Here is a 26,474-nt window from a genome sequence, read left to right on the forward strand (position 1 = left end):
GTTTTGATGCGTCCTCCTCTCAGGGGGTGCCCTGACACATGACAACTTGTTTGGTGCAAGGCTTCTACATTGGGCTTTTGGCACGGCTTCGGAGTCATGCAGAAAAACCAACCCGTAAGGTATTACTATGTAGTGAAGCTTGCAAGTCTTGCGAAAAAGCAAACATTCGTTGCTCAACCACTTGTAAATTTCAGATACGTGTTTGAAACAGAGCTGCAAATCAAATATCAAAAACTATTCACAAAGTATTCTAAGTGTGAATGTTCACACACCTTCAAATATACAGCCTGGTCACTTCAGTAGAAGTGTATATTAAGTGTATACAAATAATTTCATGAATTAAAGTTTAAAGTGCCGTAAGGTGTTCATTATTCAAGTTTGACGCATTTCTATAAAATCATTGATAAGCATTGGCTGCAGTCAATTGGATAGCTAACCCCTCCGTCTTGCGTGTACTATCCCCTTACTCCCTTTACAGGGTGGGCATTCATAACGGCACGAGTTCAGTAATATGTTGCGTTGTAGTATGCTTCGGTTTGTAGGCATCTGTATATCGTCTTTGGCCTTAGAGGTCGGTGAGCGAATCTGGCGGGTCTTTTCTGCTTTCTACGAAACCCTGGCTAGTACATTTGAGGGCAGCAGTGCATACCGCCTCATTCCCTTGTAGTTTAACAAGGTGTGATGTCCAGATGAGGTAGATGATCGCTAGCTTTTGTATGCGTCATAGTGTATTTGAGGTGTGCCGCATCCTTGTTGATAGTGGAGACAGGGTTACTGGGAAGCATGGTGATAGAGGTGAGTGTGGCAGGCATCAAGGGTTTCTTATGAGTCATTAATGGCAGACGTCCCTGGGTTCTGTGCCTAAATATGCATCAAAACAGTGAACTGAATGAAGATAGCTACGCAGGCTAGTTGGGACTTCATCGTGTAAATTTTGGTCAAATGTCAAGCATGCCTCAAGGAAAGGAGTAAAAAGCTTCTTCAAGGAAGCTTCATTTCCCTCTGAGAGTGATTACAAAGTAAACAAAACCCTCATGTGACACTGCTTTAACACCACATGTAAAAAGCAATTACAGCTGCGGCGCACTTCACACTAATCATTGAGTAATCTGCAGTGCATCTGTCTCCCATCTTTATCACATAAGCCTCAAAGATTTCTCGTTCCTGTTTTGTGCCATACAACTTCAGCACTCTCGTCATGTGAAATTCTGGCATGCAGCTACCTGGCGTGCATTGAGTCTTGGAGTGGAGCACCAAATCGGTTTCTGTTCCAGTTGTCAGCAATGCGGCAAGCTCCCACCAGCGCCTGTTAGGGCAGCGCCTTTTCTGCCCTATGTACCACAACATAGATTGAAATCCGAAAAACAAAGCACGTGACTTTCAGTACATGCCGTGCATCATGGTGACGGGCTGTGTAGCCACAGTAGGAACAAGTTACAAGAATTAGTGTCCAATCGTTTCTATGCAAATAGCATTTGACAGTGTTTATTTGGCCCAGTGCCGCATTTGGTGCGAGGTTTCGCTACGGATATCAAACTTTGTCGCTGTGTAGGATCAAGCAGAACACGACGAAGGCTGCTAGCAGAAGCACAAACGGGCACCAAATATGGTAGTGGGCGAAATCAATATTTTCACAGGCGGAACGGTGCCCTCTCAAAACCCACGTGCAAGTTGCTCTTACTGGAAGTACACAATAGCTTCGATAAACTGCACAAAGCTTATCATCACTCCCTCACCTCCCGCCTCAACCACCTACCAGACGACACACCCTTGAACTCCTCGGATGTCCAGTACCGACCAAAGAACAGCTAAAACGTGTGCCCCTCCACATCCGTCAACACATTTGTGCAGCTCGCATGCCGCGATATATGCATCAATACGCTCGTCAGGAAAGTAACACCCTGGAAACCAACGAATCTAGCGTGGATAATTAAAAACTTTTGATTTCTGCGCGCCAAGAGCCCTTTGCATTGATTTAATAAGAATATGCAGCAGGACCATGACCTCCTGAATATAATGTTCCGGAGCTCATGAGAGCACGCAGCGATTACAAGACACGGGTTTCGACGAACCAAAGCGACGCGCAGAAATCACCTTTCTAGGTCTCAATAGTCTTTTCTTGTTATTTCTTAGTCAACGACCGTGTGGTGTGCGACAAGAGTTTCGTGCGAACGATCGTTCGCGGCTGGTCACGATAGCAGCGCCGTTTCAAGACATACGCGCACTCGCACGTCAGGAACAAAGCGCCCAGCGTCCTCAACAAGCTTGGTGTTCTAATAAAACGCAGAGTGGAAGTTTGTCGCGAGCGCACTCATCACTTCCGCAAATCAAGGCGGCAGAACTGATGCAGAACGCCCGTGTTCGCCGTCGTAACGCACTACGCGCAAATTAGACGGCTGCGCACACTCAGCGTCCCAAGCACACGCTGCACATCACCATGAGTGCTCTCCAGAAGTTCTTCGAGAGCGCCCTTATCACAATCGCAAGCCGAACACCTATGCACCGCTGCAACGGCAGACAAAAATCACGGCGAAAAGAGCGCAGTGAGGTACCCGCAGTACCCGTACAACACGTGCCATTTTTTCTAAAACCGTGACGTCGCATCCGGCAAAAAAAGGTTGCTTTTTTGTTTTCTGATGTCTAGTTGGCGCATGCGTAGTAGGGCTCGTCCACCGTTCCTGAACGTCCGGTCCGCGCGTCGGCCGCCGTCGGAAGCGTGGCGGCACGGCTCCTACACGCGCAACGGGCGGCGCTCCCGCTGCAATCCGGATAAAAAGATGGCGGGCGGTCGCGCAACTCTTAGCTCCCTCCGGGAGCTATATAGAGGAACTCTAGCGGAGGGGAGAGTGCAGCGTCCTCCGGCGATCTTTCCGTAGCCAATAACGACCATCCGCACCACTCACTCCAAAAGTAGCTACACTTCCTTCTCCTTACTGACTCTCAAAAGAAACTCGTTACTCTACATTAAAATAACCGCCCCTGACAACACTCCTGCAGATTTTTGTTTAACTAATTTTAACCTACTGTATTAACCACTTCAAATTGACTTTTGTTAAAGGTGTCTATACATTAAGGGGGTGCTCGATCCAAAGCTTCCCCTTATGTTTTTGCGCTTTGTAGCCTTAGTATCACTGCTGTGAAGTGCCCAAAATAACAGCCCTTTGGTCTTGAGGAATTCAGTGTTAAGTAGGCGTAACCGCTTTTCACACAATCGAAGCATGCACAGGCAAAGTGATTTCGATTTCGGGGCATCGGTAGATGCACCTAAATGAGAGATTTCGTTCAGCGATTCCGTCATAGTGAGGTTTGAAGTGGCGTTATTTGTATTTTATGCGTTGTTGTCTGGATGTGACGGAGTACCATTATTTTTCAGTGCAAAGCCTTCTACCTTTATGTATTTTAGCACCCACGTTTTAAGGTACAGAAAAACGTTTGTACAAAAAATATTTAGGTTATGCTGCTGCACCTTCAAGCCACGCGGCGGAAGCCGGCATAGGAAAGCCGCACCGCCCAAACAAAGTACTATCTTGATAACAGTTGGAGTGAACATGGGAGCGCGTATCCTTCCGTGCGCGGGAGCCTCCTGGTGGCGCTCCGGGTAGCCTGGCACGCATGCGCAGTTCGTTTGCAACGAGGTTATGTGATGCGCGTGCGAAGTTACCTGGAACGCCGACGGGTTGCTCCCGCGCACGGAATGACACGCGCTCCCATGTTCACCCCAACTGTGATCAAGATAGTACGGCACGGCCGCACGTGCAATGCGAGTCCCCTTGACCGGACAAGGTAACGCAGGAGGTGAACACGACGCGTCTGGTGATGGCAAGCCAGCAGAACGAGCTCAGGAGTGGTCTGTCGAAGACCTAGTCAAGTGAGGACGGGTGCAACAACAAAGTTGAACATCAGGTCAAGGGATGATCCAAATAGGGGTTTGCCATCGCGTTATTGGAGGGTTTGAGCATCCCTTGTAACTTTTAAGGCGAAAGCCTGAAATGCACAATATTATAGCAAAAAACCGCCATTGCAATTTTTATCTGTAAACAGAAATAAAAACCACATTGCAGTCTTTATGGGATTTTATCCTGGACCTACTGGTTCGGAGCCGAGCTCTCAAAAATCGTTGTCACCGCATGTTGACAGCCGTGTTACAAAATTTATTGTATTCCTTTTTTCGTGGCACACTCTCACTTGGCAAATGGCAACGAATCGGGAATTTTAGTAGCTGATTGATTTGATTCATTGCAGGGTTTAATGGGCCGACGCAAAGCTGGAGATGAGGTGCGCTGTAGTGGAGGGCTCCGGATTAATTTCGACCACCTGCGGATCCTTAACGTGTGCGGAAATCTTGTACACACGGGCGCTTTCGCTTTTCGCCTACACCAGAGAACAGCCACCGAAGCCGGGAATCGAACCCGCGTCCTCGTGCTCAGCAGCACAACGCCTTAGCCACTGAGCCACCGCGGCGGGTAACACTAAGGGGCTGATGTGCCCGCTTAACAAAACTATGAATAGAAAAAGTAAAAGTGATAGAATAGTACTTCCGGCATGACACGAGAACGTGATGGCATGTGTCTAAAACAAGGGCACACAATCCGCGGAGAACACAGATTATAGAGAATCAATGGGTAGACCAGTCCGCTTTGTTATGTTTTTCACGCCAAAAGGGGAAAAACAGACAGGAATAAAGAAAAGCAAACATGGTGTTTCAGTAACCAAGCCTGTTGTAGTAATTCGCGGAAGAGGACAAAAAATGCAAGAGCAAATAAAGAAGCACAGATGCAATTTAGCATTTCAGAAGTCATTGACAACTACACACGGCTTTTCGCCTTCCAAGCACTTCAGGGTAATTAAGTGCCCCGCAGAATTTTCACTCACATTTAAAATGACTAGAAATGCGTTACTAGTTCTTTAAACGTAGGTTTCTTAAAGGTGTTGTGCCACCAAATTTGTTGCTTGTGCATTCTTTGTTGCAAACGTTTTATAATTCGTTAGAAAGCATGATACATGCTCTCACACGCACATATTCTGAGTGAAAAATTTATTATCGCACGATTCATGTGAACAGGATTCGGTTTCGGTTTCTGGGCGCCGATTCAAGCAGTGACGTCACAGTGTTTCGAGGAGGCTCTGCCACGGCGGCGCTGCGGTACGTTGCGACTTTACTCCGGCGTCTGCTCCCCCACATACCTGCTTCACCACGGAAGTAAACACGCCGACTCGTCACGTCAAGCCGCGACAGCTCCGACGCGGATTCTTTGTCTGCATCCTCGGATGCAGACAAATGAAAACCATGGATTTGCAAACCATAAAAATGCTAAAAAACGCTAAAAAAAAAAAAAGCTGCCCCCGCCGCGAATCGAACCGGCAACGTTGACCGGATGGGCGGAACGCGCGAGACCACTGAGCCAGCGAACAAACGATTCCACTCCGCGATATAGCCGGTGTACTAGATGGAGGCCCATCCTTGGAGTCGTACGTCGGTGTTTACTAGCTAATTTACAGAATTCCTGGCTTGTAAACTCACATTTTTTTAAATACCGCTTGCGCAGCAAGGTTCCGCGAAGCCCCCGCGACAGCTTATCGCCATCAACTCTGCTCTTCTGCGAAAGCGCTCGCAAAAATAAGTGTGCCCGGCTGCGACTGCGATTTTGCACTGAAGGGATAGTGCTTGCCGTAGTTTGGTTTTATGTTTTACGTTAAAAACCTTTGCCGATACTGATCTCTTATTACCCAAATTAATTTACGTAACTGTTCTTCTGCACGAAACTGACCTTATATTTTCTACAGGCGAGCCGATCGCACACGCATTCCGGGGTAGCGGCGTCGCCGAAGAGCACGGCCGAAGCGTCGAACGCCAAAATACGGATCGCATTAGCGCTAGTGTTGAGTTGTATGGGCTTCATGGAACTTACTGCGTTTATTACCCTCCAGAAACTAACAAAATAGAGCCGCGTTCATTGCGGCACGAATGTTGTCGGGGCGCAGTTTTCGCTTCTCGGTCGATTGACGACGCGTCGTGCGACCAGTCAGGCGACCGGTTTTGTTGGCGTCTTCGGTCGGCGAGTCAGTCACACTACGGCGACTTTCCATCGGCCGACGTGTTTGTGTCGCCGTCGGCGTGATGTGACAACGCGGTCTGGCAATTCGGCAGTTGGCCGATGTTTTAACAGTTTTAACGACTCGTCGGCGTCGCGTCGTCGTCGCCGTCGTATCGGTATAGTGTGTCGATACGACCAAGCGACCAAACAAACTGTGGTAACTGGAGTTCACGTTCACGTCGCTCGAGTCGCTAGCGTTGTATGACGTCACAAACTTTGCTGCGCTGGCAATTCACTGACGTCATGGTTAGTGGCGCTAGCGATGGGTCCCGATTTCCAGAAGAGCATTTAGGTAATTTTTAGAAGTGAATTAAAATATATATTAAGCGCTTGCTGTACCCAGCACTTCGTGTTGAGGGTCGTTGCATGCAGAGGAAGCCTACAGCAGGCTTTTTACAGACTTAAAATTTGGTGGCACAACACCTTTAAGACGTACCTTTAGTGTCGATTCGCCGTTAAAATTGAGTAAAGAGGAATCACGCGTTTATCGAAACCCACCACGTACATTTCGACGTCGCAGTTTTATGGAAGGGTCCAAGAATAAATGCAACTAATCGACAAAATTAGTTTTCGTGTTATCTTTTTCGCGCTCAAATTCGCAATAAAGACATTTGGTAACAATGCTCACCGGCTCCTAGAGTAAGCGCAGCAAGTCCGTACATCCAGATTGGGTCAAACGGGCTATGTCCACTCAATGGGTTGCTGGAGTCCGTCCACTGTTTGATCCAGACCAGTTGGCAGGATGTGGCTATGGCGCTTGCTGCTAGGCAGATCACACCCGGCCAAAGGCATGCACCGCACATCTTTGCAGTCGTCCAGAGCACTTCCCTAGTACCCTGCGAGGATATCCGGATATGTGAATAACTTCACTGGGTAATTAGAGACTTGAAGCAACGAATTTTCGGGTCATAATATCTGGTTAGCCAAGTGTGTTTTTTGTATCTGTCACAACAGAGACCATTTTCTGCGCTTCGAAGGTGGGAATAATCCTTCCTCGAACTTCCCCTCATGAGCCCCTCTGGTTCCCTTTATCTGGTGCGGTTCCCGTGGGCCACAAACAGTCAACAACGTTGCAGAATGCACTCCGAATCTTCTTAGGCTTTTCTTGTAGGTAGCATTTTCATCAACTTGCTTATATAACAGCATACTTAAAGCATTGCAACAAAAAAAATTACGCCCACCTCCCCTCGCGGGAACCCTGTGTAGATGCGACGCATCGTGGGTTTCCCTCGGTGCTTCCGTTGGGTTGATTCTCCCATCGCGTGAAACGGGCCGTGAACGCGTACGATGCATTTCCGTCTACTACGGAGTTGCCGCGAGGGGAGGTGGGCGTAATTTGTTGTTGTTAGTCTCCATTCAAAGCAGCGTTGGACATCGGAGCACCGGCGCTGGAACGACGGAGCGGAGCGGCGCAGGTACCGCGTTTTATACTGCCGCATAACGGTGAGGGGAATGAGAGAGAGCAGCGCATGCGCATGCGTTAATCGAGCGCTAGCCCACGCCGACGCACAGCTGGCATTGCGAGGAGCGAGCGCTAACCCGCAGATAACGCTGCGGTGAGAGCGGTGGAGAATGGGGGAGGGCGCGGACAACGACGACGCCGGATGAATGGAAGGATGCATGCATGCATGGACAAGGCGGGTGAATGAGATGCGTTGTATTTAAAAATGCTTTCGCATCTGTTGACACTACAGAGCGGCGCGCATTCGTAGAGCTGGCTTCAAATATTTCTCGATATCTCATTAAAAAGCAATCTGTCCTGATGACGCGGGGTAAATCCGCATAACCTCGTGTCTTTGCGGATTGAGATTGTTAAGCACCTTACTACTTGTGGATGCGCCAGTAATTTCAACTCTATGGTTCTGCTGCACAACGCGCATGTTGATAGCGGGATGTACTACAGTAGCCGACCGATTTCTCGGACCCAGGGGGGAACGAAAAATAGTCCGAATAAAAGAGCAGTCCCAACTATCCGCGAGACGCAAAAGCTAACTTTATTTCAGTTAAACAGCACTGAAGAAGTGGCGAATGGGTCTTTGGCTTAAACGCCTCCTTCGTGTGAGAACGTGTACTTGCATCTCTGCAAGCGTCACGTTTTCTGCGTAAACATTGACAACAATGCCAAAGCGTTGGCAATCTCTTGCGTTGGTGATTGCGGACGTTCGAGACCGTCTTCATCAGAATCAGAGTTGCTTTGCGGTAGCGCGGTCACTTTGCGCACGATTTCTTCGTCCGTCACCTGTGCTCAACACTATGCTGCTGTCCCATGCAGCAAACTCTCGAAATGTCGCCCAAGGTCAAAGGTTGCTACCCCAGTGGGAGTAAAGCCAATCTCTATTCAATCCGGAGCTAGCCTAGTGGTTAGGATTCAAAATGGCATCGTCCTTTAGTGGCACCATAGCTCTGTCCAAAAAATGTTTTTCAGAAAAATCTTAATTTTGGATATATTTATCCGAAATACCCATTGTTTTTATACATTCCTCCTGAAGAGCAACGGGGGGGTCCTCGGGAAATTCTGGAATATCCAGCAAGTCCGAATTTTTGCAGTCCGAAAAAACGGTCGGCTACTGTATACCTTCAATTCCTTCCACCAAATACATTAGAGAGGAAACCAAAAGCTTGGAATGGCGAGAAACTATTTGTATGCTTCTAAGCTTCAAGCGAGTTCTGTTAGACTCAAAAACTTCTCGGAAACCGGCTGTTTTTCTCCTGACGTAATTGTTGCAACTTGAACGCGCGCCTCCAATCCACCTCAGACACCGGGTGCGATTAGAACCCACTTCTTTAATTGCCGTGTCATTATGCAAGTTACGCCACAGCGCGGTCCTCCTAAAAAGCGGGAACGATTAACCCCGCCACTTTCAGTAGTCAGAACCTTTTTCCTCTCCAAAGGACATGTGACGGATTCGTAATTCTCAAGTCAGAATACAAACCCAGTCATAAATCATTCATACTCTTTTGCACAGCTTATACAGATTGTGTTGAGTTGTTATAGGATAATTGTTTTTCGATGATAATTATCCATGTCAAGCCCTTCGTCTGCACTGTATCTTCAACGTACCGACGAAATGCTTTTATTTCACCGGAAGCAACCAATATTCTTGAAAGCAGGTGAGCTGTACGGCCTTCCAAAGATTGTTCTTGATATCCTACGACATGCTCCTCGAGCACCATTGCACACTTTATGAAGTTAGTTGACACTTATTGACAGTTTATGTCAAGGTGCATGCTCCCTGTGCGCATTCTGCGATTTCTTTGCAACCAGAGACATTTGCTGCCTGCACTGCCTCGCTTGCATTGTTTGGACGCATAAAGGCGTCTTATAGGGAAACTTGGTAGGGAGGCTTTTCTTCGCAAAACACGATGCATCAGCGGTAATGCACCTCTTTTGGTTCATTGAAACAAAGCAGGAATAGTGCAATCCGCCACATAACATCTGTTTTATTGCCGCCGTTTGACTTGAATGTAAAGTCCAAACTTCTCAGACAGTTCCTTCCACTAAAAAAATCCGTGGACCATGACCTACGGCTAAATGCGACCGACACTACCACTACCCACCCCGTTAGGTTAGAAACACGTACAAGGAATGGAACATAATTGTTTTGTAGACTGTTGTACGTATTTAATTGTAATGATAGTGGTCTCATTTTAATATTCAGTATCCCGCAACCTATCCTGGACCAAAAGTAAGATACCACCAGCCTCCAATCCTACGCCGCTGTCGGATTTGTCTTCTGGCGACCCTCTTTGTCAGAATGAGATTCGCAGAACATTTTTCTCTTCCCCCTCCGCCGCAACAGAATTAAAATTTTCGGTGTTTTAAGTTATGAAGTGACAGCTGAGCTAGAAGGGACGCTGTGGGGCACCAGGATAGTTTTGACTATCTGGGACTCTTACAGGTTCCGGCCAAGTGATTTCATGCTGCCATTAGAAAAACAGCCGCCGCGGCCGAGGTCAACCCTGCGTACTTGGGCAACACCAAGGCCACAAAAAGTAAAGTGGCGTACCCCAGGCGGCGAAGAAAGTGTGTCCCAAGACCGGCCCGTCTATGGCCGCTTTCGGGCATGTCCGGCCAGCATCCAGGTTCTGGCCGCCACTGATCATACGATGAGCGGGCAACATTCCGCAGCCAGCGCTTCGGTATTTCTCCGGCCACCCGTGTTCAGACGCACAACGGCAGCTACCCGGCTGCCAGATATTCAGTTCAGTTTCGGCTGCCGATGTTGAGAAATTCCCCGCATTTCCCCGAGGAGAAGAATGTGAAAGTGCGAATGCAGGAGTTGAATTTGCGCGGTTCGGTAATGTTCGCGAAAGAGAGATCACACACACACACACAACTACAAAGAAAGAAAGATGCATTTATTCACAGACACCTATTTGTGTTGTCGTTGTACTTGATTGCTAGAGCGGATCTCAGCTTTGAAATTTCGTGTCAGTACTCCTTTAAGCGGGTGCATTAGCCCTTCTCACGCCCGATTCCTGGCCAATCCCCCACGTGGGTATGTGCCATGCACAGACACCTACCTATTTGTGTTGTCGTTGTACTTGATTGCTAGAGCGGATCTCAGCTTTGAAATTTCGTGTCAGTACTCCTTTAAGCGGGTGCATTAGCCCTTCTCACGCCCGATTCCTGGCCAATCGCCCTAAGTGGGTATGTGCTAAAGAAATTAGGAACTCTTCTTGGCCAATCACCCTAAGTGGGTATGTGGTGCGGACGGACGGACGGCGGTGGACGCGTGATTCAGATTACTTGGCCAATCGCCCTAAGTGGGTATGTGCTAAAGAAATTAGGAACTCTTCTTGGCCAATCGCCCTAAGTGGGTATGTGGTGCGGACGGACGGACGGCGGTGGACGCGTGATTCAGGGTCGCTTAAGAAGTGCATTCGCACTTAAAAAAGAACGGCCGAGGTACGGCTTCAGGGAATCCGTTTTTTCTTCGGGAAGCAATGTTCAGCCGAAGCACGGCAATCGACCAGCCACGTAATATCCGTATTTTTGTGGTAGTTCGTGTTCGAAAGGATACCGGCCGGAGCGCGACTGCCTCGCATTCGCTTTTTCAGTGGTGAACCGTGCATCCGGCGGCAGAATATTCGTTTTCTTCGGGCAACCGGTGTTATACAGGAGACCGGCCGACGCACGGCACCAGAATGCACATTTTTCATTCGGTTCACGGTCCTCGGCCGAATTACGGCAAGCGAACGGCCCAGAATTTTTGGCAACCGGTGTTCAAGAGGAGGCCAGCCTACGTAAGGTCTAAGGTTATACGACATTCTTTCGGTAAGCGGCGTACAGCCGAACAACGGCACTGGTCTGGGCGCCGAGAATTCATGCACAGACGTGTTTGGAAGGAGACCCGCCGGTGTAGGACCAGTTTTTCCCTGGGTGAAGAAAGAGCCGTTAGGGTGCCGAATGACGCAGACGCGCTTTTTATCCGCTTGGTGTTTCTACGTTTTAAATTAACGAACTTCGTTTGTGAAACGGTAATGAGTGTTCTTGGTGAACAAGCAAGGTGCAAGGACTCATTACCAGGGAACCTTTTAGGCCATCGGAATGCCATTTATTGCCACAAGAGGACTGTGCCACACCGACGGGTGAGCTAAGCCTCGCCAGCCATAGCAGCTTTGACGCCTCACCCACCGGCTTTGTCGACGCATCAGCTCGGGCTATTGGCCCCATCAAGAAATGGAGACCATTGGCTAAATCGACCCGGCAGAGATGTTCGACCCGAGGTGGCGGTGGTTCACCAGAATAAGTGGCCTTAAAGGGAGTCGAGCAAGCGCCCGCCACGCAGGAGCTCAGCCGGCGCCATGTCAAGTACTCCCCACCAAAGAAAGGCAAGGGCGCGCAAAAGCGCAAGTTTGCGGCTATTATTCTTACAAAATACTGCGAAAAACAATGTTGCACAATTTTGCTGGTGATAAAGCACAAAAGCGCAAGTTTGCGGCTATTATTCTTACAAAATACTGGGAAAAACAATGGTGCACAATTTTGTTGGACTTCCTGCCCTTCTTCATGCGATTTCATGGCTGTCTATTTAGAAACACGTGTTATTTTAAATTTGCCATAACAACCGAGCTTTGTGAATGACGAAGCCTGGATGTTAATTTAGTTGCGGTGTTTGAAGGTGAGCTTAGCTACACTTCAGAAATGACTCATTTGTTTAAACATAATCTCCAGCATCCTAGCAAACACGGATTTCATCGGGGTTTTCTTGCTCAGCAAAGCTGGTTGAGTTCACGCACGATTTGGCTCTAGCAATAGAGAAGCGTAAAGTAGCTGACGATATTTTTTGTACTGCAAAAAAGCATTTGCAGGTGTTCCATATCAGCTGCTGATTAGTACATTGCGGGCTATAAACTGAATGGTTCGGTCATTGCATGGATAGCCGAGTATATTTCTCTAAGACAGCATTCGGTCGCCCTCAATGGTTGTTCGTCCGGATATGTTCCCGTGACCTCAGGAATAAGTTTCGGGCCTTCTTTTGTTTCTGTTATATATAAATGTTATTACTATTGGCCTCAACTCTTTGTTCATAATGTTCGCCAATGACTCTGTAGTTTACAGGACTATAGCGAATGAACGTGATTCCGAATACCTGCAGCATGATACTAATTTAATAACATCCTGGTGTGGTGATACAGAAAATTCGTTTAATGTTAAAAAGTTTGTTAACTTCACCTTTACAAAAAAACCTTCCATTCCATCTGAATACATTTATCGTAACATACACTGCTTTAAGAACGGCCGGGATTATAAATAACTATAGAGTTTATATGACGAGAGGTTAGGGGTTAAATAGAAGCCTACGCATTCGAACTTGAACAATAAAATATTTTTTTGTTTTATTCGTTGCAGTATGATAGGTTTGCTGTATGAATACTAGCATTGCTATGGTAATGGTTTTAAAAAAATTTTGAAACTCTAGTCTTACGCCTTTCCTTGGGTGACAAGAGAGGGATACAAATGCCGCCACCTGAAGCAAGGCGTCATTCGCAACGCGTCTAGAATTTTTTTACCGTGGTACGACATTAGAGGAAAATTAAGTTATTTTGGGCTATTAAGTGTTGTGCACGTAACTCATGAAAACAACATAAAAAATTGAAAATGAAAGCACTTGTTCGATCACCCCTAGGATCAGCCCTGTGAAAGATCATCAGAAAAGTTGATCTAGTAGAAAATTTTCTTGCAAGAAAAATGGGCAAATACTGGACATACATTTTGTGTGAAGGAAATTATATTGAATGCTCTGCAGTTTTTGTGGAGTACCAAAACGCTTCGTAAAGACATTCCCGCCGGTTTTATATACAACAAAACTGGTCAAGCAAATGCTTTAAAAATAGGTGATTTAGTCAGAACATGAAAGTACTCAGGAAGATTGTGCTAAATGAAATTTCCTAAAAGCGCCACTTTCATCTTAGTGAAATTCAATACCCCCCCCCCCCCTTTTTTTTTCCCTGTTATTGCAGGTAATCCGCCCCACAGAAGATATCAGGACATAGATAATACATCTATTCCAGGTCTACAAAGAACCGAATATTTTGTGTATTCGACAGTAAAAGAGCCACAGCAATAAAAGGAACGACGATTTGTGAGCATTGTTTAATAAATGAGTTTTGGTGTCAATTGACCCTGATAATTAAGCACTGAAGGCTAGACGGCTGTTGGTTGCGCGTGGGCTCACATTGATGTGGCTGCATTGGACCCAAAATTCTGGGTTTGTGATCCTGCGCAGCGCGACTGAGGCATCTGCTTCGCGACATGCAGTGACCGGCCTCAGTACAAATGACGTACTGTGGCTGAACTCCAATGCCCTTAGCACGGCCGTATTTCCGGCAACTTCAGCCCGGCTGGATGCCGACGACCGCATCTCGGCTGTCATCCAGTGGCCGTACTTCGGACGTACACGGGTGGCTTTGGAATGACCGGAGGCCTACAGCTGGAATCTGGCCGTATGAACGTAAGCCGGTCGACTGGCCGACGGACAGTGTGTCCGTTGGACAGCCATGGGAGTACGGCCGTATACGGCCAAAAGGCCCACATTTGGACACGGGCCGAACATGGCTGCCAGAAAAAGGCCGGACAGAAAATCACCGGCCAGAGTACACCGGCTTGATTTAGGCCGAACAGTCCTGTGCAGCCTGGGACGTTTCTTCTTCCGCCTTATTGGTGAAGCATATTACAAACGGGAAAAGAAACGATGTTTTTCACTAAAGATTGGTATTTCTCTTTCATTGACTGTTCGAGGAAAAACTGCGTTATTCATTGTGATTCAGGGTTCTGGTTATTTACCTGTTACAGGAAGAAATCAACTGAATGCGAAATTTGCGCCGCAACCTATATATCTCCGGGTGGTCGAGAACACTACGGAGCCTACGAATCATAACCTATGTGTTCATTCGATTCGTAAAACTTTTAATATTTCTTTCTCTATGGTGTTTCATTCCTCGTTGTTTTAGATGCGACTGCATCTCATTCACTCGCCTTGTCCCTGCATCCGGCGCCGGCGTTGCTGTCCGTGTCCGCCCCTCCCCCATTCTCCTCGTCGCGTGAGCTGCGCTCTCCGCCGCTCACCCGCTCTCCTCTCCGATAGCGAACACTCTCTCGCGAGGGGCATTGGATTGGATTCGAATGGATTGGCTTGGCTTGGCTTGGCTTGGCTTGGCTTGGATTGGATTGGATTGGATTAAAGTGGATTGTGTTGGATTGTGTTGCGTCATAGCCCCGGTAGACGCACTGGCGCCGACGCGTCCCCTCACCGTTATGCGCGCTATAAAACGCGGTGCCTGCGCCGCTCCACTTCATCGTTCCAGCGCCGTTCCTCCGCTGTCCAACGCTGCAACGTCAACCCCCTATGCGTCGCATCTACACAGGGGTTCCCACGAGGGGAGGTGGGAGTTTTTTTCCGATTGACCTGCCTATGGGTGCCTCTATTTTCCCCACGCTGTCTTGTCACACACACGGAAACAGTCATGTGCACAAGGGAGTCTTCTTTCTCTTGGGCTGTGAACAACGCCAAAAGGAATGAGTTAAAATGCTCGGGTTTACGAGTACGTCCAGGAGAGTTTTCTATAGCAGACCATCAAAAACGCAATGACATTTATACTATCACGCTCTTTTGTCATCATGTGTTAAAAACGCGTTACTGGATCCGAGACACATGGTCTTTTGTAGTTGCTTCTTCTCTAAGAAAGTGATCGCATGACCGCGATAGCGTGAAGCGTCAACCATTTGGCACATTTCCAAGTACATCGGTGTACCTGCTGCAAACAATATTGTGAATTGACGTGGTCAGCAATACTTCAGCGCCGGCAACGTGTAACAGAATGCTAGGCTTGGTTTTTAAAAAGGCGCTGAACTAACCATTGAGCACCTCCAAGAGATAATAACGCAGCAGTAAATATATTTACAAAGCCATGAAAATTATGCGTATAGTGCATGGGCAGGTGTTGGTACATTTTGCGAATGATGTCTAGTGAAAACAATACGACACCAATAATATTTCTGCCAAATTTTAAGTCATGTCTGTACATTAAACAGCTACATCACGGCGTTCATTTCGGGAATTGTTGTCGGTAAAATGACAAGATAAATCTCATCCGCTCACTTTACACTTCCAATCGGCAATCTTCCCTTAACCCTTCATATACGGCCAAACACTGCCGTAATATTTGTTGCGGGTTCAGGAATATTTGGTTTATAATTTGAAAAGTTATGCTACTACCCGTTGTCTGTAACTTTTCCCTGAAGTTGTTTAAACCATTAGTGGTGTTGATTGTTTGACTGTAGGGTTTAACTCGCATACGCAACGCAGGCGATGAGGCGTTCCGTAGTGGAGGGCTCCGGATTAATTTGGACCACCTGGGGATCTTTAACGTGCGTTGAAATCTCTTACACATGGGCGTTTTTGCTTTTCGCCTCCAACAGAAAAGCGGCCGCCGCGGCCGAGAATCGAACCTGCGACCCCATGCTCAGCAGCGCAACGCCTTAGCCACTCAGCCAACGCGGTGGGTCATTTGTGGTTTTGTATGCGGGGTGATATTACGTTGTCCTTCCTGTTCGCTCAAGACAAATTTGTGTATGTTTAATCTAATTTACTTATGCGCAACATACTTTTTCGTCTGTATGGAAAAACTGAACCAGGTCACATTGCTGAGCTCATCTGGACACTTCAGATGGGAACTGTTGGTGTCGAGTTTGCAAGGACCTTTCGTGCTCATGGCTGTGTTTGGCACCCCTCAGTAAGCACATATTCCATAATGAGAGCACGCGCCTCCTAGGACCGTCCTATGGCAAGCACAGTTGATGCTAGGAAGGTAAAGGTGCTACTTGCTGGTCGGATCAAGTCTGCTGAATTGGGCGCATGCCTGAGTCAGCTGACTTGCATTCTGAAGAGCGAAGGTCTTTACTATCAGTATATTTGGTTATCCCCAAATAATGCGGCTTAGGTGAAAGCAATACTTATTTACGTGATTTTCACGCAAGGGTGGGTAAAGGGAAGTCCCAACCAGAAATGTGATCTCCTCTGAAGTTCACACATCTCTACTCGGAGGAATATAAATGAAAAGTACCGCTTTTTACAACTATGTGTGGCCGAAAGAGTAAGCGGAAAAACATCCTCATCACGTTAAAAGCTATGATGTTTGAAGAAAAGATGGTATTTCGAACGGATTTTTGAAGAATAATTTTTCTCTCTTACCTTAGTTGAAACGCTTTTTTCTTCTTTGACCGTCACACCTTTGCTGGGGTCGTTGTCGGCGCAAAAGGTGTCCGTACTAAAAAATATTACATGTAAATCAGAACGGCCATTTTGAACCAGAAATCAGAAACATTCAACGTTGTGCATCATGCAAGCCCATGTGCTGCAAGCAAACAGGAGTAAAGTTGTGAATTTGTGCGAGGGTAAAGAATAAAAGCTATATGCCTAATGCAAAAACACAGCCGTGGGAACAATTTAACGTTGCTTAAACTAGGATCCGGTAGAAAATGGGAGAGAAACGTTCCAGGAAAATTCACCTTTTTATCGAACCATGGGATATTAGCACAATGAAATACGTTGTGGTTATGCAGGAAATATCACGTGACATTTTTAACACGCTTTTCGCCGCTGTTAAATGCGGAGGTGCAACAATCTCCCTCCTGAAGGGAGAGACCAGAAATCGGCCGCTTACTTCGCTGAACGGCTCTTAGGTGTTCTTATCTATGTTTTTGGACATGTTTTTCTCACATAATTGTTCGTCGTTTTTTCTTTTGTAATAGCACCCGTAAGCATCCACCCTAAAATTTCAAACCTAACTTGTATACCTGGCGGCAAAGTGCATGCCATCCTACCCACATGCACGTCTGCTTAAAGTGATACTGAAGTGATTTGTAAACATTGCGGCATTAGTAGTGCAAATTCTAGTCCGGATTCCCCGGGCCCGGTTTCTACCACTGTGGGTGCGTTTACGTGAACTTATTTAGTAGAAAAATCAACTCGAAAATGCTATCCTTTTCTCTGCATCCTCGCCCATTTTGTGTCGCGTTTCCATGTGACGTCGGGAAAAAATGATTTGGCCCTGACTGCGTTACTACACGGCTCGCCGACCTTCCGACATAGTCAATCGGCCCAGCGTTTATTCCGCCAGCCGGCGACGGGTCGCCGCAATTCGTTCGCTCAGTTGAAACTAAGCCACGACACTTTTCGGAACGGAAGAACGTGCCTCTGTTTCGTTTGTTAGCTTCTACACTGTGTCAAGCCCCAGGTCCAGGTCACTCCACACAAGCGCTGCACAAGCGCACAGGTGACGCTTCACTGACTGGTACGCTATTAGAAAAGTCTAAGGCGAATTGAAGGCGAGGGAAGAGTCAGCGAAGGTAATTTAGGTACCAAGGAAATAAAATCAACCGAACGTTTTACCGTACAGCGTAAAACTGGAGTGCAGGAAACACTTTTTGCGATGGTTGAACAAGAACAGCGGTTCGTGGCACGACCATACATCTGCGAACGCTTTTCCACCTAAGAAATACAATTGCTGGACGGGAGATATTGTGGGAATTTCGGGGACGCTTCTTGCCCGAGCGCTATACAACAAAAAGTCACCTAAGCGGCTTGAAATGCTAAAACTCAGTAGTATTATAAACTGCTTATACATTATATACCTCATATTTCCATCTCTTGCAGCGCTGATACGTGGTCGAGGGGTTTGGACCGCTAAGTGTGTTATTTTGGAAGTCGCGAGTTCGAACCCCAAGAGTACATCCTTTTTTTTTTCAAGTTGATTTCGTGTTCGGCCGATGTTTTTGATACTGAATTCACCCTTTTAGGTTTTAGGGCCGTAGCATTCCTTGCTCCAAAAGCGAGTTCCCAGAACGCTCGCAGATTGACACTTGCGCGCTGGCGGGTTCTTATTGGCGTGCTGTTTCCATAATTACTGACATAAGTAGTGACACCGGCAAGAATCAGAAGACCCTTGGCCCGGTGCGAACACGATTTTTACGATACAGGCATGGGTGAGGCAAGTTTTAAAAATGGGGGGAAAAGCGCATGGCATTTCAGCGTCTGCGAGCCGCGGCGGGCGTTCATCTACTGCGTAGGCCTCGGCTAGTGATTGCTACGACTCCAAGCAGTCCTGGTAGGCTTATCCGAGGCATTTTACAGCCGACAATATGACAGAAGCGTGGTATGAGATATAGAAAATGCCCAACCAATGATAACGTTGGATGCGAAGCATGTTGTTTCACAGAACGGAAATCCAAAATTGTTTGAAGGCTTATCTTGGACACCGTCTAATCACGTAGCACGTTTACGTGACGTCACAGTTGTCAGTTAATACAGCCGCCACAAACTGCGCCTGATAATTTTTCTTCTTTCAGGCTTTATAAAATAAATACCGCCATATCAGATGGATAAACGATGAAAAGTGTTTTCAGTTGAGTCAGTCTACCAAGTGCAAGCAAAAACGGGAGCTTGACAAATTCTCTTCAGTGTTCCCTTTAAAAGGACGTGGGGCAATGTTTGAATGAACAATTCACCCAGAAGCAGCAGCTTGGTTGTATTTTTTTTTCTCTCCTCGCCTACCTCTAAGACGATCGTATTAGCCCGCTGTCCGGCTGCTGTATAGATTTTTCGGCCCGTCAAGTTGAAATGGACAAATGTTTTCCCCATGTCTGTCCAAAAACTTTGTTATATGCCTAATGGGAAATGAAGGCACTTCAAGGCTCTGGCAATAGTGATATTGTGCCTTCTGCACGCGTGCTAGACGGGAGTCCCTCAGTGCTTACACCACCGGGTTCATCGTAAACGTATGTGTTTCTTGGTGTTGCGCGGCGGGGCCATAGCGGGGTATGCCTTTTCGAAATATATATATATATATATATATATATATATATATATATATATATATATATATATATATAACACAGAAATAAGGGTTGGCAGTCGAGAAAACCTCGGAAAGCAAAGGGGAGGATGTGGTAGATCATTGAAACAGATTAAGAATTTGGAAAGAAAGAAAGAAAGTGAAGAAAAAATGCCCGCCAGGTGGGATCCGAACCCACGACCTCCAGCTGGTCGACCACTCTGGACATGTCGTAGACACTCGAGTCACGACCCGGGGGTTAAAAAGAAGGTCCCCTTCACCCCGATTAGTCCGAATGGCGCTGGCTACCACCCCCAAGCACAGGAAACAAATCTACCTAACATAAATACCCCAGAAAGTGAATAGGAAAATCGCCCCGCCGGTAGCGTAGTGGTTATCGCACCAGACCGGTATTCTGGAGGTCGTGGGTTCGGATCCCACCTGGCGGGCATTTTTTCTTCACTTTCTTTCTTTCTTTCCAAATTCTTAATCTGTTTCAATGATCTACCACATCCTCCCCTTTGCTTTCCGAGGTTTTCTCGACTGCCAACCCTTATTTCTGTGTTATTTTCAACGAGCCCCTCATTTCTTATTCTGATTCGCTACATATATATATATACATATATATATGAGATGACGCCCGGATGGCTGCGCCGCTCCTCCCTGGCGTCTCAATAGAAATACACGAGGCGATGTCTCAGTAGACGAACCAGCGGCCTTCTTTTACTTCTCTTTCTCTTTCCCCCTTTTACTCCACGAACTGATAAGAATTCTATCGTCTTGCTACCGATGATGGCCTTGTTTCTTGTTACTGAATCTGCCGCTTGAAAATCACGCACATCCACTATCAAAGAACCCAAGCGAAATGCATATCAATGCCAATAATTTTCGACAACTGCTCAAAAACATTTATGTCGCTTCTGTACATTTTATTCTTCAAAACCCTTGTACGTTTTTACAATATGGACCCCTACCTACGGCAACTTTACAAATTATTTATTCCTAAATGCATTGCTTGTGTTTATTGTTTTGTGTTCTGTCTTGGTATCGTTATTTTTTGTATAGTTATGCCCTACTGAAACGTTCCGTATATACCAAATAATGGGAGTATGGAGTTTACACGGTGTATAGCGCACCGAGTCGCAACTGAAGAATATATTATTTCCACTTACACCATACCTCGGCTATACTGTGCTCCACTGACTCACACTCACACAGAAAAATATATGTTTCCTCACGAACTTACTCACACTCATGCTCACCAGTCGCCCTCTCTACTCGCATTCACTTGTACTCACGCTCACTGCGCGCCCTCCACCACCCGCACCCACTCTCGCTCACCCACCGCTCTCGTCATCACCACTCGCACTCACTCGTGCTCACGCTCACAACCCGTCGTCTCCCATCGCATGCGAGTGTGTGCATCACACCCTCCAAGAGTCATGAAACCGAACAGTATTAGTGCACTACGGCGTCAGAATGCAATACAAACCATGTCCCCAAATCAACACGGTACCCTGGAAGGGTGCCCAATAGCAGGATCTCAGTGACGACATATTTCCGGAGAGTGGGGCTCGCACTCACTCGCGCTCATATTTGCCAGTCCAAAACGATGGTGAGGCTCACTCACCACTCCCTCATGAGTGGTGAGTGAGGTGTGGGTGACTGTACTTGGTAGTGAGCCTGCCGACCTGTGACACACAGTGGGATCAACTGATTTTGCACAATTCGAACGTTGAACTGGTTTTGTTTTTGTATATCCAGTAAATGGTCAAATGGGGCGCCGTATGTGTTTCGTGGATTCCGAATTTATACGGACAACGGTTTTTCGTTCCTGGCAGTCGTATAAAAGGAACGAAGTGTGTCGTATGTTATAACAATGTGTTAATTCTGTATAACAATGTATACCAATGTGTTCCTTAAAAATGACTCTCGTATTTACCGGCCTTCTGTGAAGCTTCATGAGAGCTTCGTGTTCCTATATTTCCGTGTATACGTAACGTTTCAGGGGAGTGTGAGAGCAGCGTGAAAAAGAAATAATGTTTATTTTGTTTGTGCATTTTATCATTGTCTCATTGCTCATTTATCTGTTTTTTCTTCCTTTAGAAATTTCCTTCGTGAAATGATCCCTGTTCAAAATTTTATAAAGCAAAACTACGCTGACTCCGCTAATTCTGCTTTTTTGGGCGCATGCAGCCTGTCAATTGTTTTAGCTCGTTCACAGGTTTCCTTCGTGCTCTGAATTGTACTTCGAGTAGTTATCCATTTTTCTTTTGTCTTCATTCTCACATGAGAGCAGTGTATCACGCTCGCAGTTTTCAATTAATGTTTACATTTTCCTAGATTTTATATTTTGTTTTGGCAAATCATGTGACTAATGAACTGAAATAACCCTATGATAAAAAATACGTGCGTGCACTCGACCAATTCTGCATTTTTGAGCAGATGCAGGCCGCTACGGGGTACGAGCTGGGGGGTAAGTGGCAAAAAATAGGCATGGTAAAGGGACACTGCAGTGCATTTTTCAAGCTCCCTGTTTTGCTTGAACTTCGTAGACTGGCTCAAATTAACACACTTGTCATCGTTTATGAGTTTGATATTTCGGTAAATATTTTGTAAAGCCCGAAAGAACAAAAACTTCCATGTGCGGTTTGCGGCGGCTGCACAAACTAGAGGCGGCGACTTCCAGAGAACGTGCACCGTGATTGGACTATCTCCAGGATTAGCATTCGAACAAGTTTCGGTTTCGGTTCTGTAAAACAACATGCTTGACATCCGACGGTATCGTTGGATGGATCGTCACACCGCGCTTCTGCTATGTTGTCGGCTCTTAAATGCCTAAGACAAGCCTCCCAGGACGGCTTGAAATCGTAGAAATCACTAGCCGAGGCCTACGCAGTGGATGAACACCCTCCGCGTCACCGGATTCACTCAAATGCCATGCGCTTTCTCCCCATAATTGGAGATTGACTCAGTCATGCCTGTTTCGTAAAAAGCGTCTTCGCACCCGGCGAAGGGTTTGCTGATTCTGGCCTGTGTCTACTGCCGCGAGCAGTCGGGGCTTATGGCAACAGCATGCCAAAGCGAATTCGCTAGCGCGTCAGTGTCAGTCTGCGCGCCTTCTGCGAACTAGCTCGGGGAGCAGGGAATGTTATGGACCAACAATGGTGACCTCAGTATATAAAATGTTGGCCGAAAACGAAAAAATCAACTTAACACCGAAAAGGAATGTACGCTAGGGGATTCCAACTTGCGTCTTTCAAAATAACATACCTAGCACCCCACACCACTCGGCCACAAGCCAGCGCTGCTCGTATTGGAAAAGTAAGGTATATAACCTACAACTAGTTTACACTATTATTTAGTTTTAGCATTGCAAGCAGCTTAGGTGACTATTTGTTGTATAGAGCTCGTGTAGAAAGCGTCCCCCGAAATTCCGCAATATCTCACGTCTACCAATTGCATTTCTTAGACGGAAAGGCGTTCGCAGATGTATGGTCGTGCTGCTGAACTCTGTGCTTTTTCACCCAGCGATGCTTCCTGCTCCTTAGTTTTCCGCTGTGTGGTAAAAGTTCCAGTTGATTTTATTTCCTTAGTACCTACATTGACTTCCCTGACTCTTCTCCCGCCTTCAAGTGGTCTTAGAGGTTTGCGTATCAGTCAGCGAAGCATCGCATATGCGTCTGTGCAGCGCTTTTGTGGAGCGACCTTGACTTGGAGCTAGATACAGTGTACAAACTAACCAAGTAAAGAAAGGCACATTCTTCCATTCACAAACGTGTCCTGGCTTTGTTTCAACTCAGCGAACGAATTGCGACGACCGTCGGCGGCCGCCGGACTAAACGCTCGGAGGCGAGCCGTGCAGTAGCGCAGTCAAGCAAGATATCTCCTCCTGGCATCACACGAAAACGCCACAGAAAATGTGCGAGGATGCAGAGAGGAGGACATCCTTTTCGAATTGATTTTTCTACTAAATAAATTCACGTAAACGTGCTCAAAGTGGTCGAAACATGGTCTATAGACTCCGGACTACAATTTTCGCTAGTAATCCCGCAATGTTGACAAATCACTTCAGTGTCCTTTACAGAGTACTGATAATGAGCCCATGTGAATCAATTGACAGAAGAGGCATTTTTTGCACTGACATTCTTCCACTGCATTTTTTTCTGCCGTCTTTGAGGAACGCGCTATATATAAAAAAAACTAGTAGCCGAATATATAGTTTACTAGTGGTAACTAAACTCGGATAATTGAAACTTTCGGTTAATTAACACAAATATCAAAATTTTGGTTGGCTTGCGATATTTTGAATGTGTTTTAAAGCTGCCTAAATGCAACTGCTAAATTTTTTAAATTTGGTTAATACGTTCTTCTTGGTCCTGGGTGAAAAATATCATTTGCATTTGTCCGCTCTAGTTGCGTGTTTGTTTGCTTGTAATACTAGTAGCCACAAATAAAGCCTGTATACACATATACACTTGTCAAAGTGAAACTGCGCACGCCAAGAATCGCGTGTGAATTTAGGAAAAAAAAAAAAGCTATAGATTCTCATGCAAAAACAAAGCAGCCATCAATTCGTGATTCTGGTTTCAAAATGGGAATAGCACTTCTCTATTTTGGGGTGATGTTGGGTTACTAAATATATGTGAATTTTCAATTGCAACACCAGGTGGTATGTTGCCCAAAGTCATGTATATGCGGACTTCTTATACTTCAAACAACATCCTTGCGTCCCTTCAAGTTAAAATCATCGGGAGTCTACTGTACTGAAATTTATTATTGCACCACGCTTAATAGGAGCCAGCCGAGAACAGAGAGAGGAATTGTTTGTTGCCTTTGTAACGGCTACAGATTTACGAGTATTGCTGTAAGACATGTGTCAGCAGCGAAGCTAATTGCTGAAAACTAGAATGAGGCATAACGCAAAAAAGATGATTAAGATGGACACAGTAGTAACCTTGTTTGTTTCTGTAAGAATTTACAAGTAAAGAATAGGTCCGAAGAACCAAAAAGATGGTTCGCTCTGGATACGCATAAAGCCTGTAGCTATATCGATATCAGATTTTACAAGTAATACTACGGAGGTATGCTGCTAGAAACTTCGCAAAGTTGAGCTAAAGGTGCAGTTCCTGGATCTTACCATAGGGCAGCGTTCGTCAAACGAAAGCGGACCCTAGGAGAAAATATCCGGCTGGGTTTCCGCTATTCAGATAGCGCCAAGTAATTTGATTTTCACAGGAGGTTAGGCATGCCGCTTTTTTTTCTGCTCTGCGCCCGCAAGCCACCCACGTTACTCAAGGACATTAAAATGGCCGCACAAGGCGTGTGCTACCAAAAAACATGGTACGTGGTGTGTGAATCGTGCAAACATAGTAGCTCACTTGCTTGTGCTTCCATGTGAACGAGTTACATTTGTCAAACCGGCCCCTGTTTAGATGACGCCTAAGGGAGCACACCTGTCAATCAAAACCAAAAACGTTGGTGTCTTTCCAAGACTGCATGGTGTGGGCACCGTCGCCATATCAGCCGCCCTTGATCCTACCACGTGTGCGGCGAGGGAGCCCTGAGAAGGTGGCCCATAAACATTATTCATAGGAATCGGGGGCACTCTCCCAAGTAAACTCGCATAGCGGTTGGCGGGAAACAAGTTTCGATTTCTAGATACTTCTGTGGCTTGACCGACGTACTCACTTTGGGGCTCCTGCGATGAGATGCTCCTTTAGTCCTGTTCCTACTGCAGTAAACTGTAATGTGGGCCTGTGCCCATCCTGCATATACGTTTGACTGCGGTAAGTGCTTTCAAGAGACAAAGACGAACGGCGGGGAACATCTATAAGCCAGGGAACTTACACAAGTCGTTCGTCTTCGTCTCTATTGAGCGCTGAGCGCAATCAGACCGACAGAAATCAGTACCAACCGGTACTCCTTTTACCGTTCCTATCTTCTGCTTAGCTCTGCCTAATAAGCTACATTCTCCGTTTTACCTGCAGCCGAAACTACACAAGCAATGTTCTGCGCTTCGTAGAATTTTAGACGGAGCCGCGGTAAAATCTTTCCTCATCGCGAAGATTCAAACCCTGGTAATCGCTAGGCTGCATAGAGCCGTCATGAGAAATAGTATAGCGCTGAGTGTTCATGTTTCCGCCTACAAGGTTCTGCGATTCAATTTTGTAGCAGCGCAAGTTATTCTGCTAGTTAGCGTAAAGTGACGCGTTCTTCGGTTCAACTAGCAGATTTGGAACGTCGCTGTTGTCGAGACGGGAGTGTCACTGGGTTTCTTTTTCTTACAACAATAGATGACACTGACCTCCTCCTTCGTGCGGGGCGGAGCCCTGGAAACGTTCCACACTTAGTGCATTAATTTCCTTCTCTGCGCTTGCAGCGGGAGTATCAACAGCCCGTTGGACAAACGGAACTCATTTGCAACGCGCCGCAACATGATTCAGACTGTGAATGTGTGCTTGCTCAAAGACCGTAGGCAAGCGTGCGACCGGTGGAGCTCCAAGCGGAACAACCCATTAAGAGTAAGGCCCTAATGCACGGTGCTTCGGCATCAAAGGCGAAGTAGTCAGCGTGCCGATGGAAGTGTACCACCGGGTCACGACCCTTAGGTGACGTTCTCGACTACGCAGAAATCTACCCACACCCCAAAAGCATGCAAGTGATGAAGACAGAGTACGAACAAAATAGTAAAGCTTTGCTTCACATCGATTCCTACCTCTGCACTTGACCCGCCCTTTTTTTGTTACATAGGGAACAAGAAAACTGTGTCGCTGAACCCTTAGGTATTCTCTCTCGTCACCTTTGTTCCCCTGCAGCGGACGTCGTACTTGTCAGCCCTAGCTGCAACGTGGTTGGGGCCCTTTTGTCGTTGAGAAGCTCCGAGAAGCGGCTGTAGGAGACTCCGGTTTTTCCGCACATCAGGTAGATAAGATCGCACTCCTTGAGCAGGTGTCCTTGATTTGTCACAAGAAGCCGTGTCTGCAATTGCCAACAAAGCGCACTTTACCCCGACGTCTACACAAACGCTTTTATTAAACG

The 26,474-nt window shown here is 46.6% G+C and overlaps 1 protein-coding gene across 2 annotated transcripts in view; it reads right to left on the reverse strand.

Annotated features, from left to right (window-relative positions):
- Window positions 1–26,474, reverse strand: part of LOC144158393 (ATP-binding cassette sub-family C member 2-like) — a 164,139-nt gene that overhangs the window by 49,709 nt on the left and 87,956 nt on the right. For both annotated transcript variants that reach the window (XM_077689263.1, XM_077689262.1), the window contains exons 17-19: window positions 26,236–26,414; window positions 16,793–16,868; window positions 6,724–6,931 (exon numbers count right to left, since the gene is read on the reverse strand). In XM_077689263.1, coding sequence (XP_077545389.1) covers window positions 6,724–6,931; window positions 16,793–16,868; window positions 26,236–26,414 — 463 coding nt within the window. The remainder of the gene's footprint in view (window positions 1–6,723; window positions 6,932–16,792; window positions 16,869–26,235; window positions 26,415–26,474) is intronic.

The sequence above is a fragment of the Haemaphysalis longicornis genome, unplaced genomic scaffold (genome assembly GCF_048455015.1).
Source record: "Haemaphysalis longicornis isolate Haplotype H1 unplaced genomic scaffold, Haemaphysalis longicornis Haplotype H1 scaffold_10, whole genome shotgun sequence".
NCBI lineage: Eukaryota > Metazoa > Arthropoda > Arachnida > Ixodida > Ixodidae > Haemaphysalis > Haemaphysalis longicornis.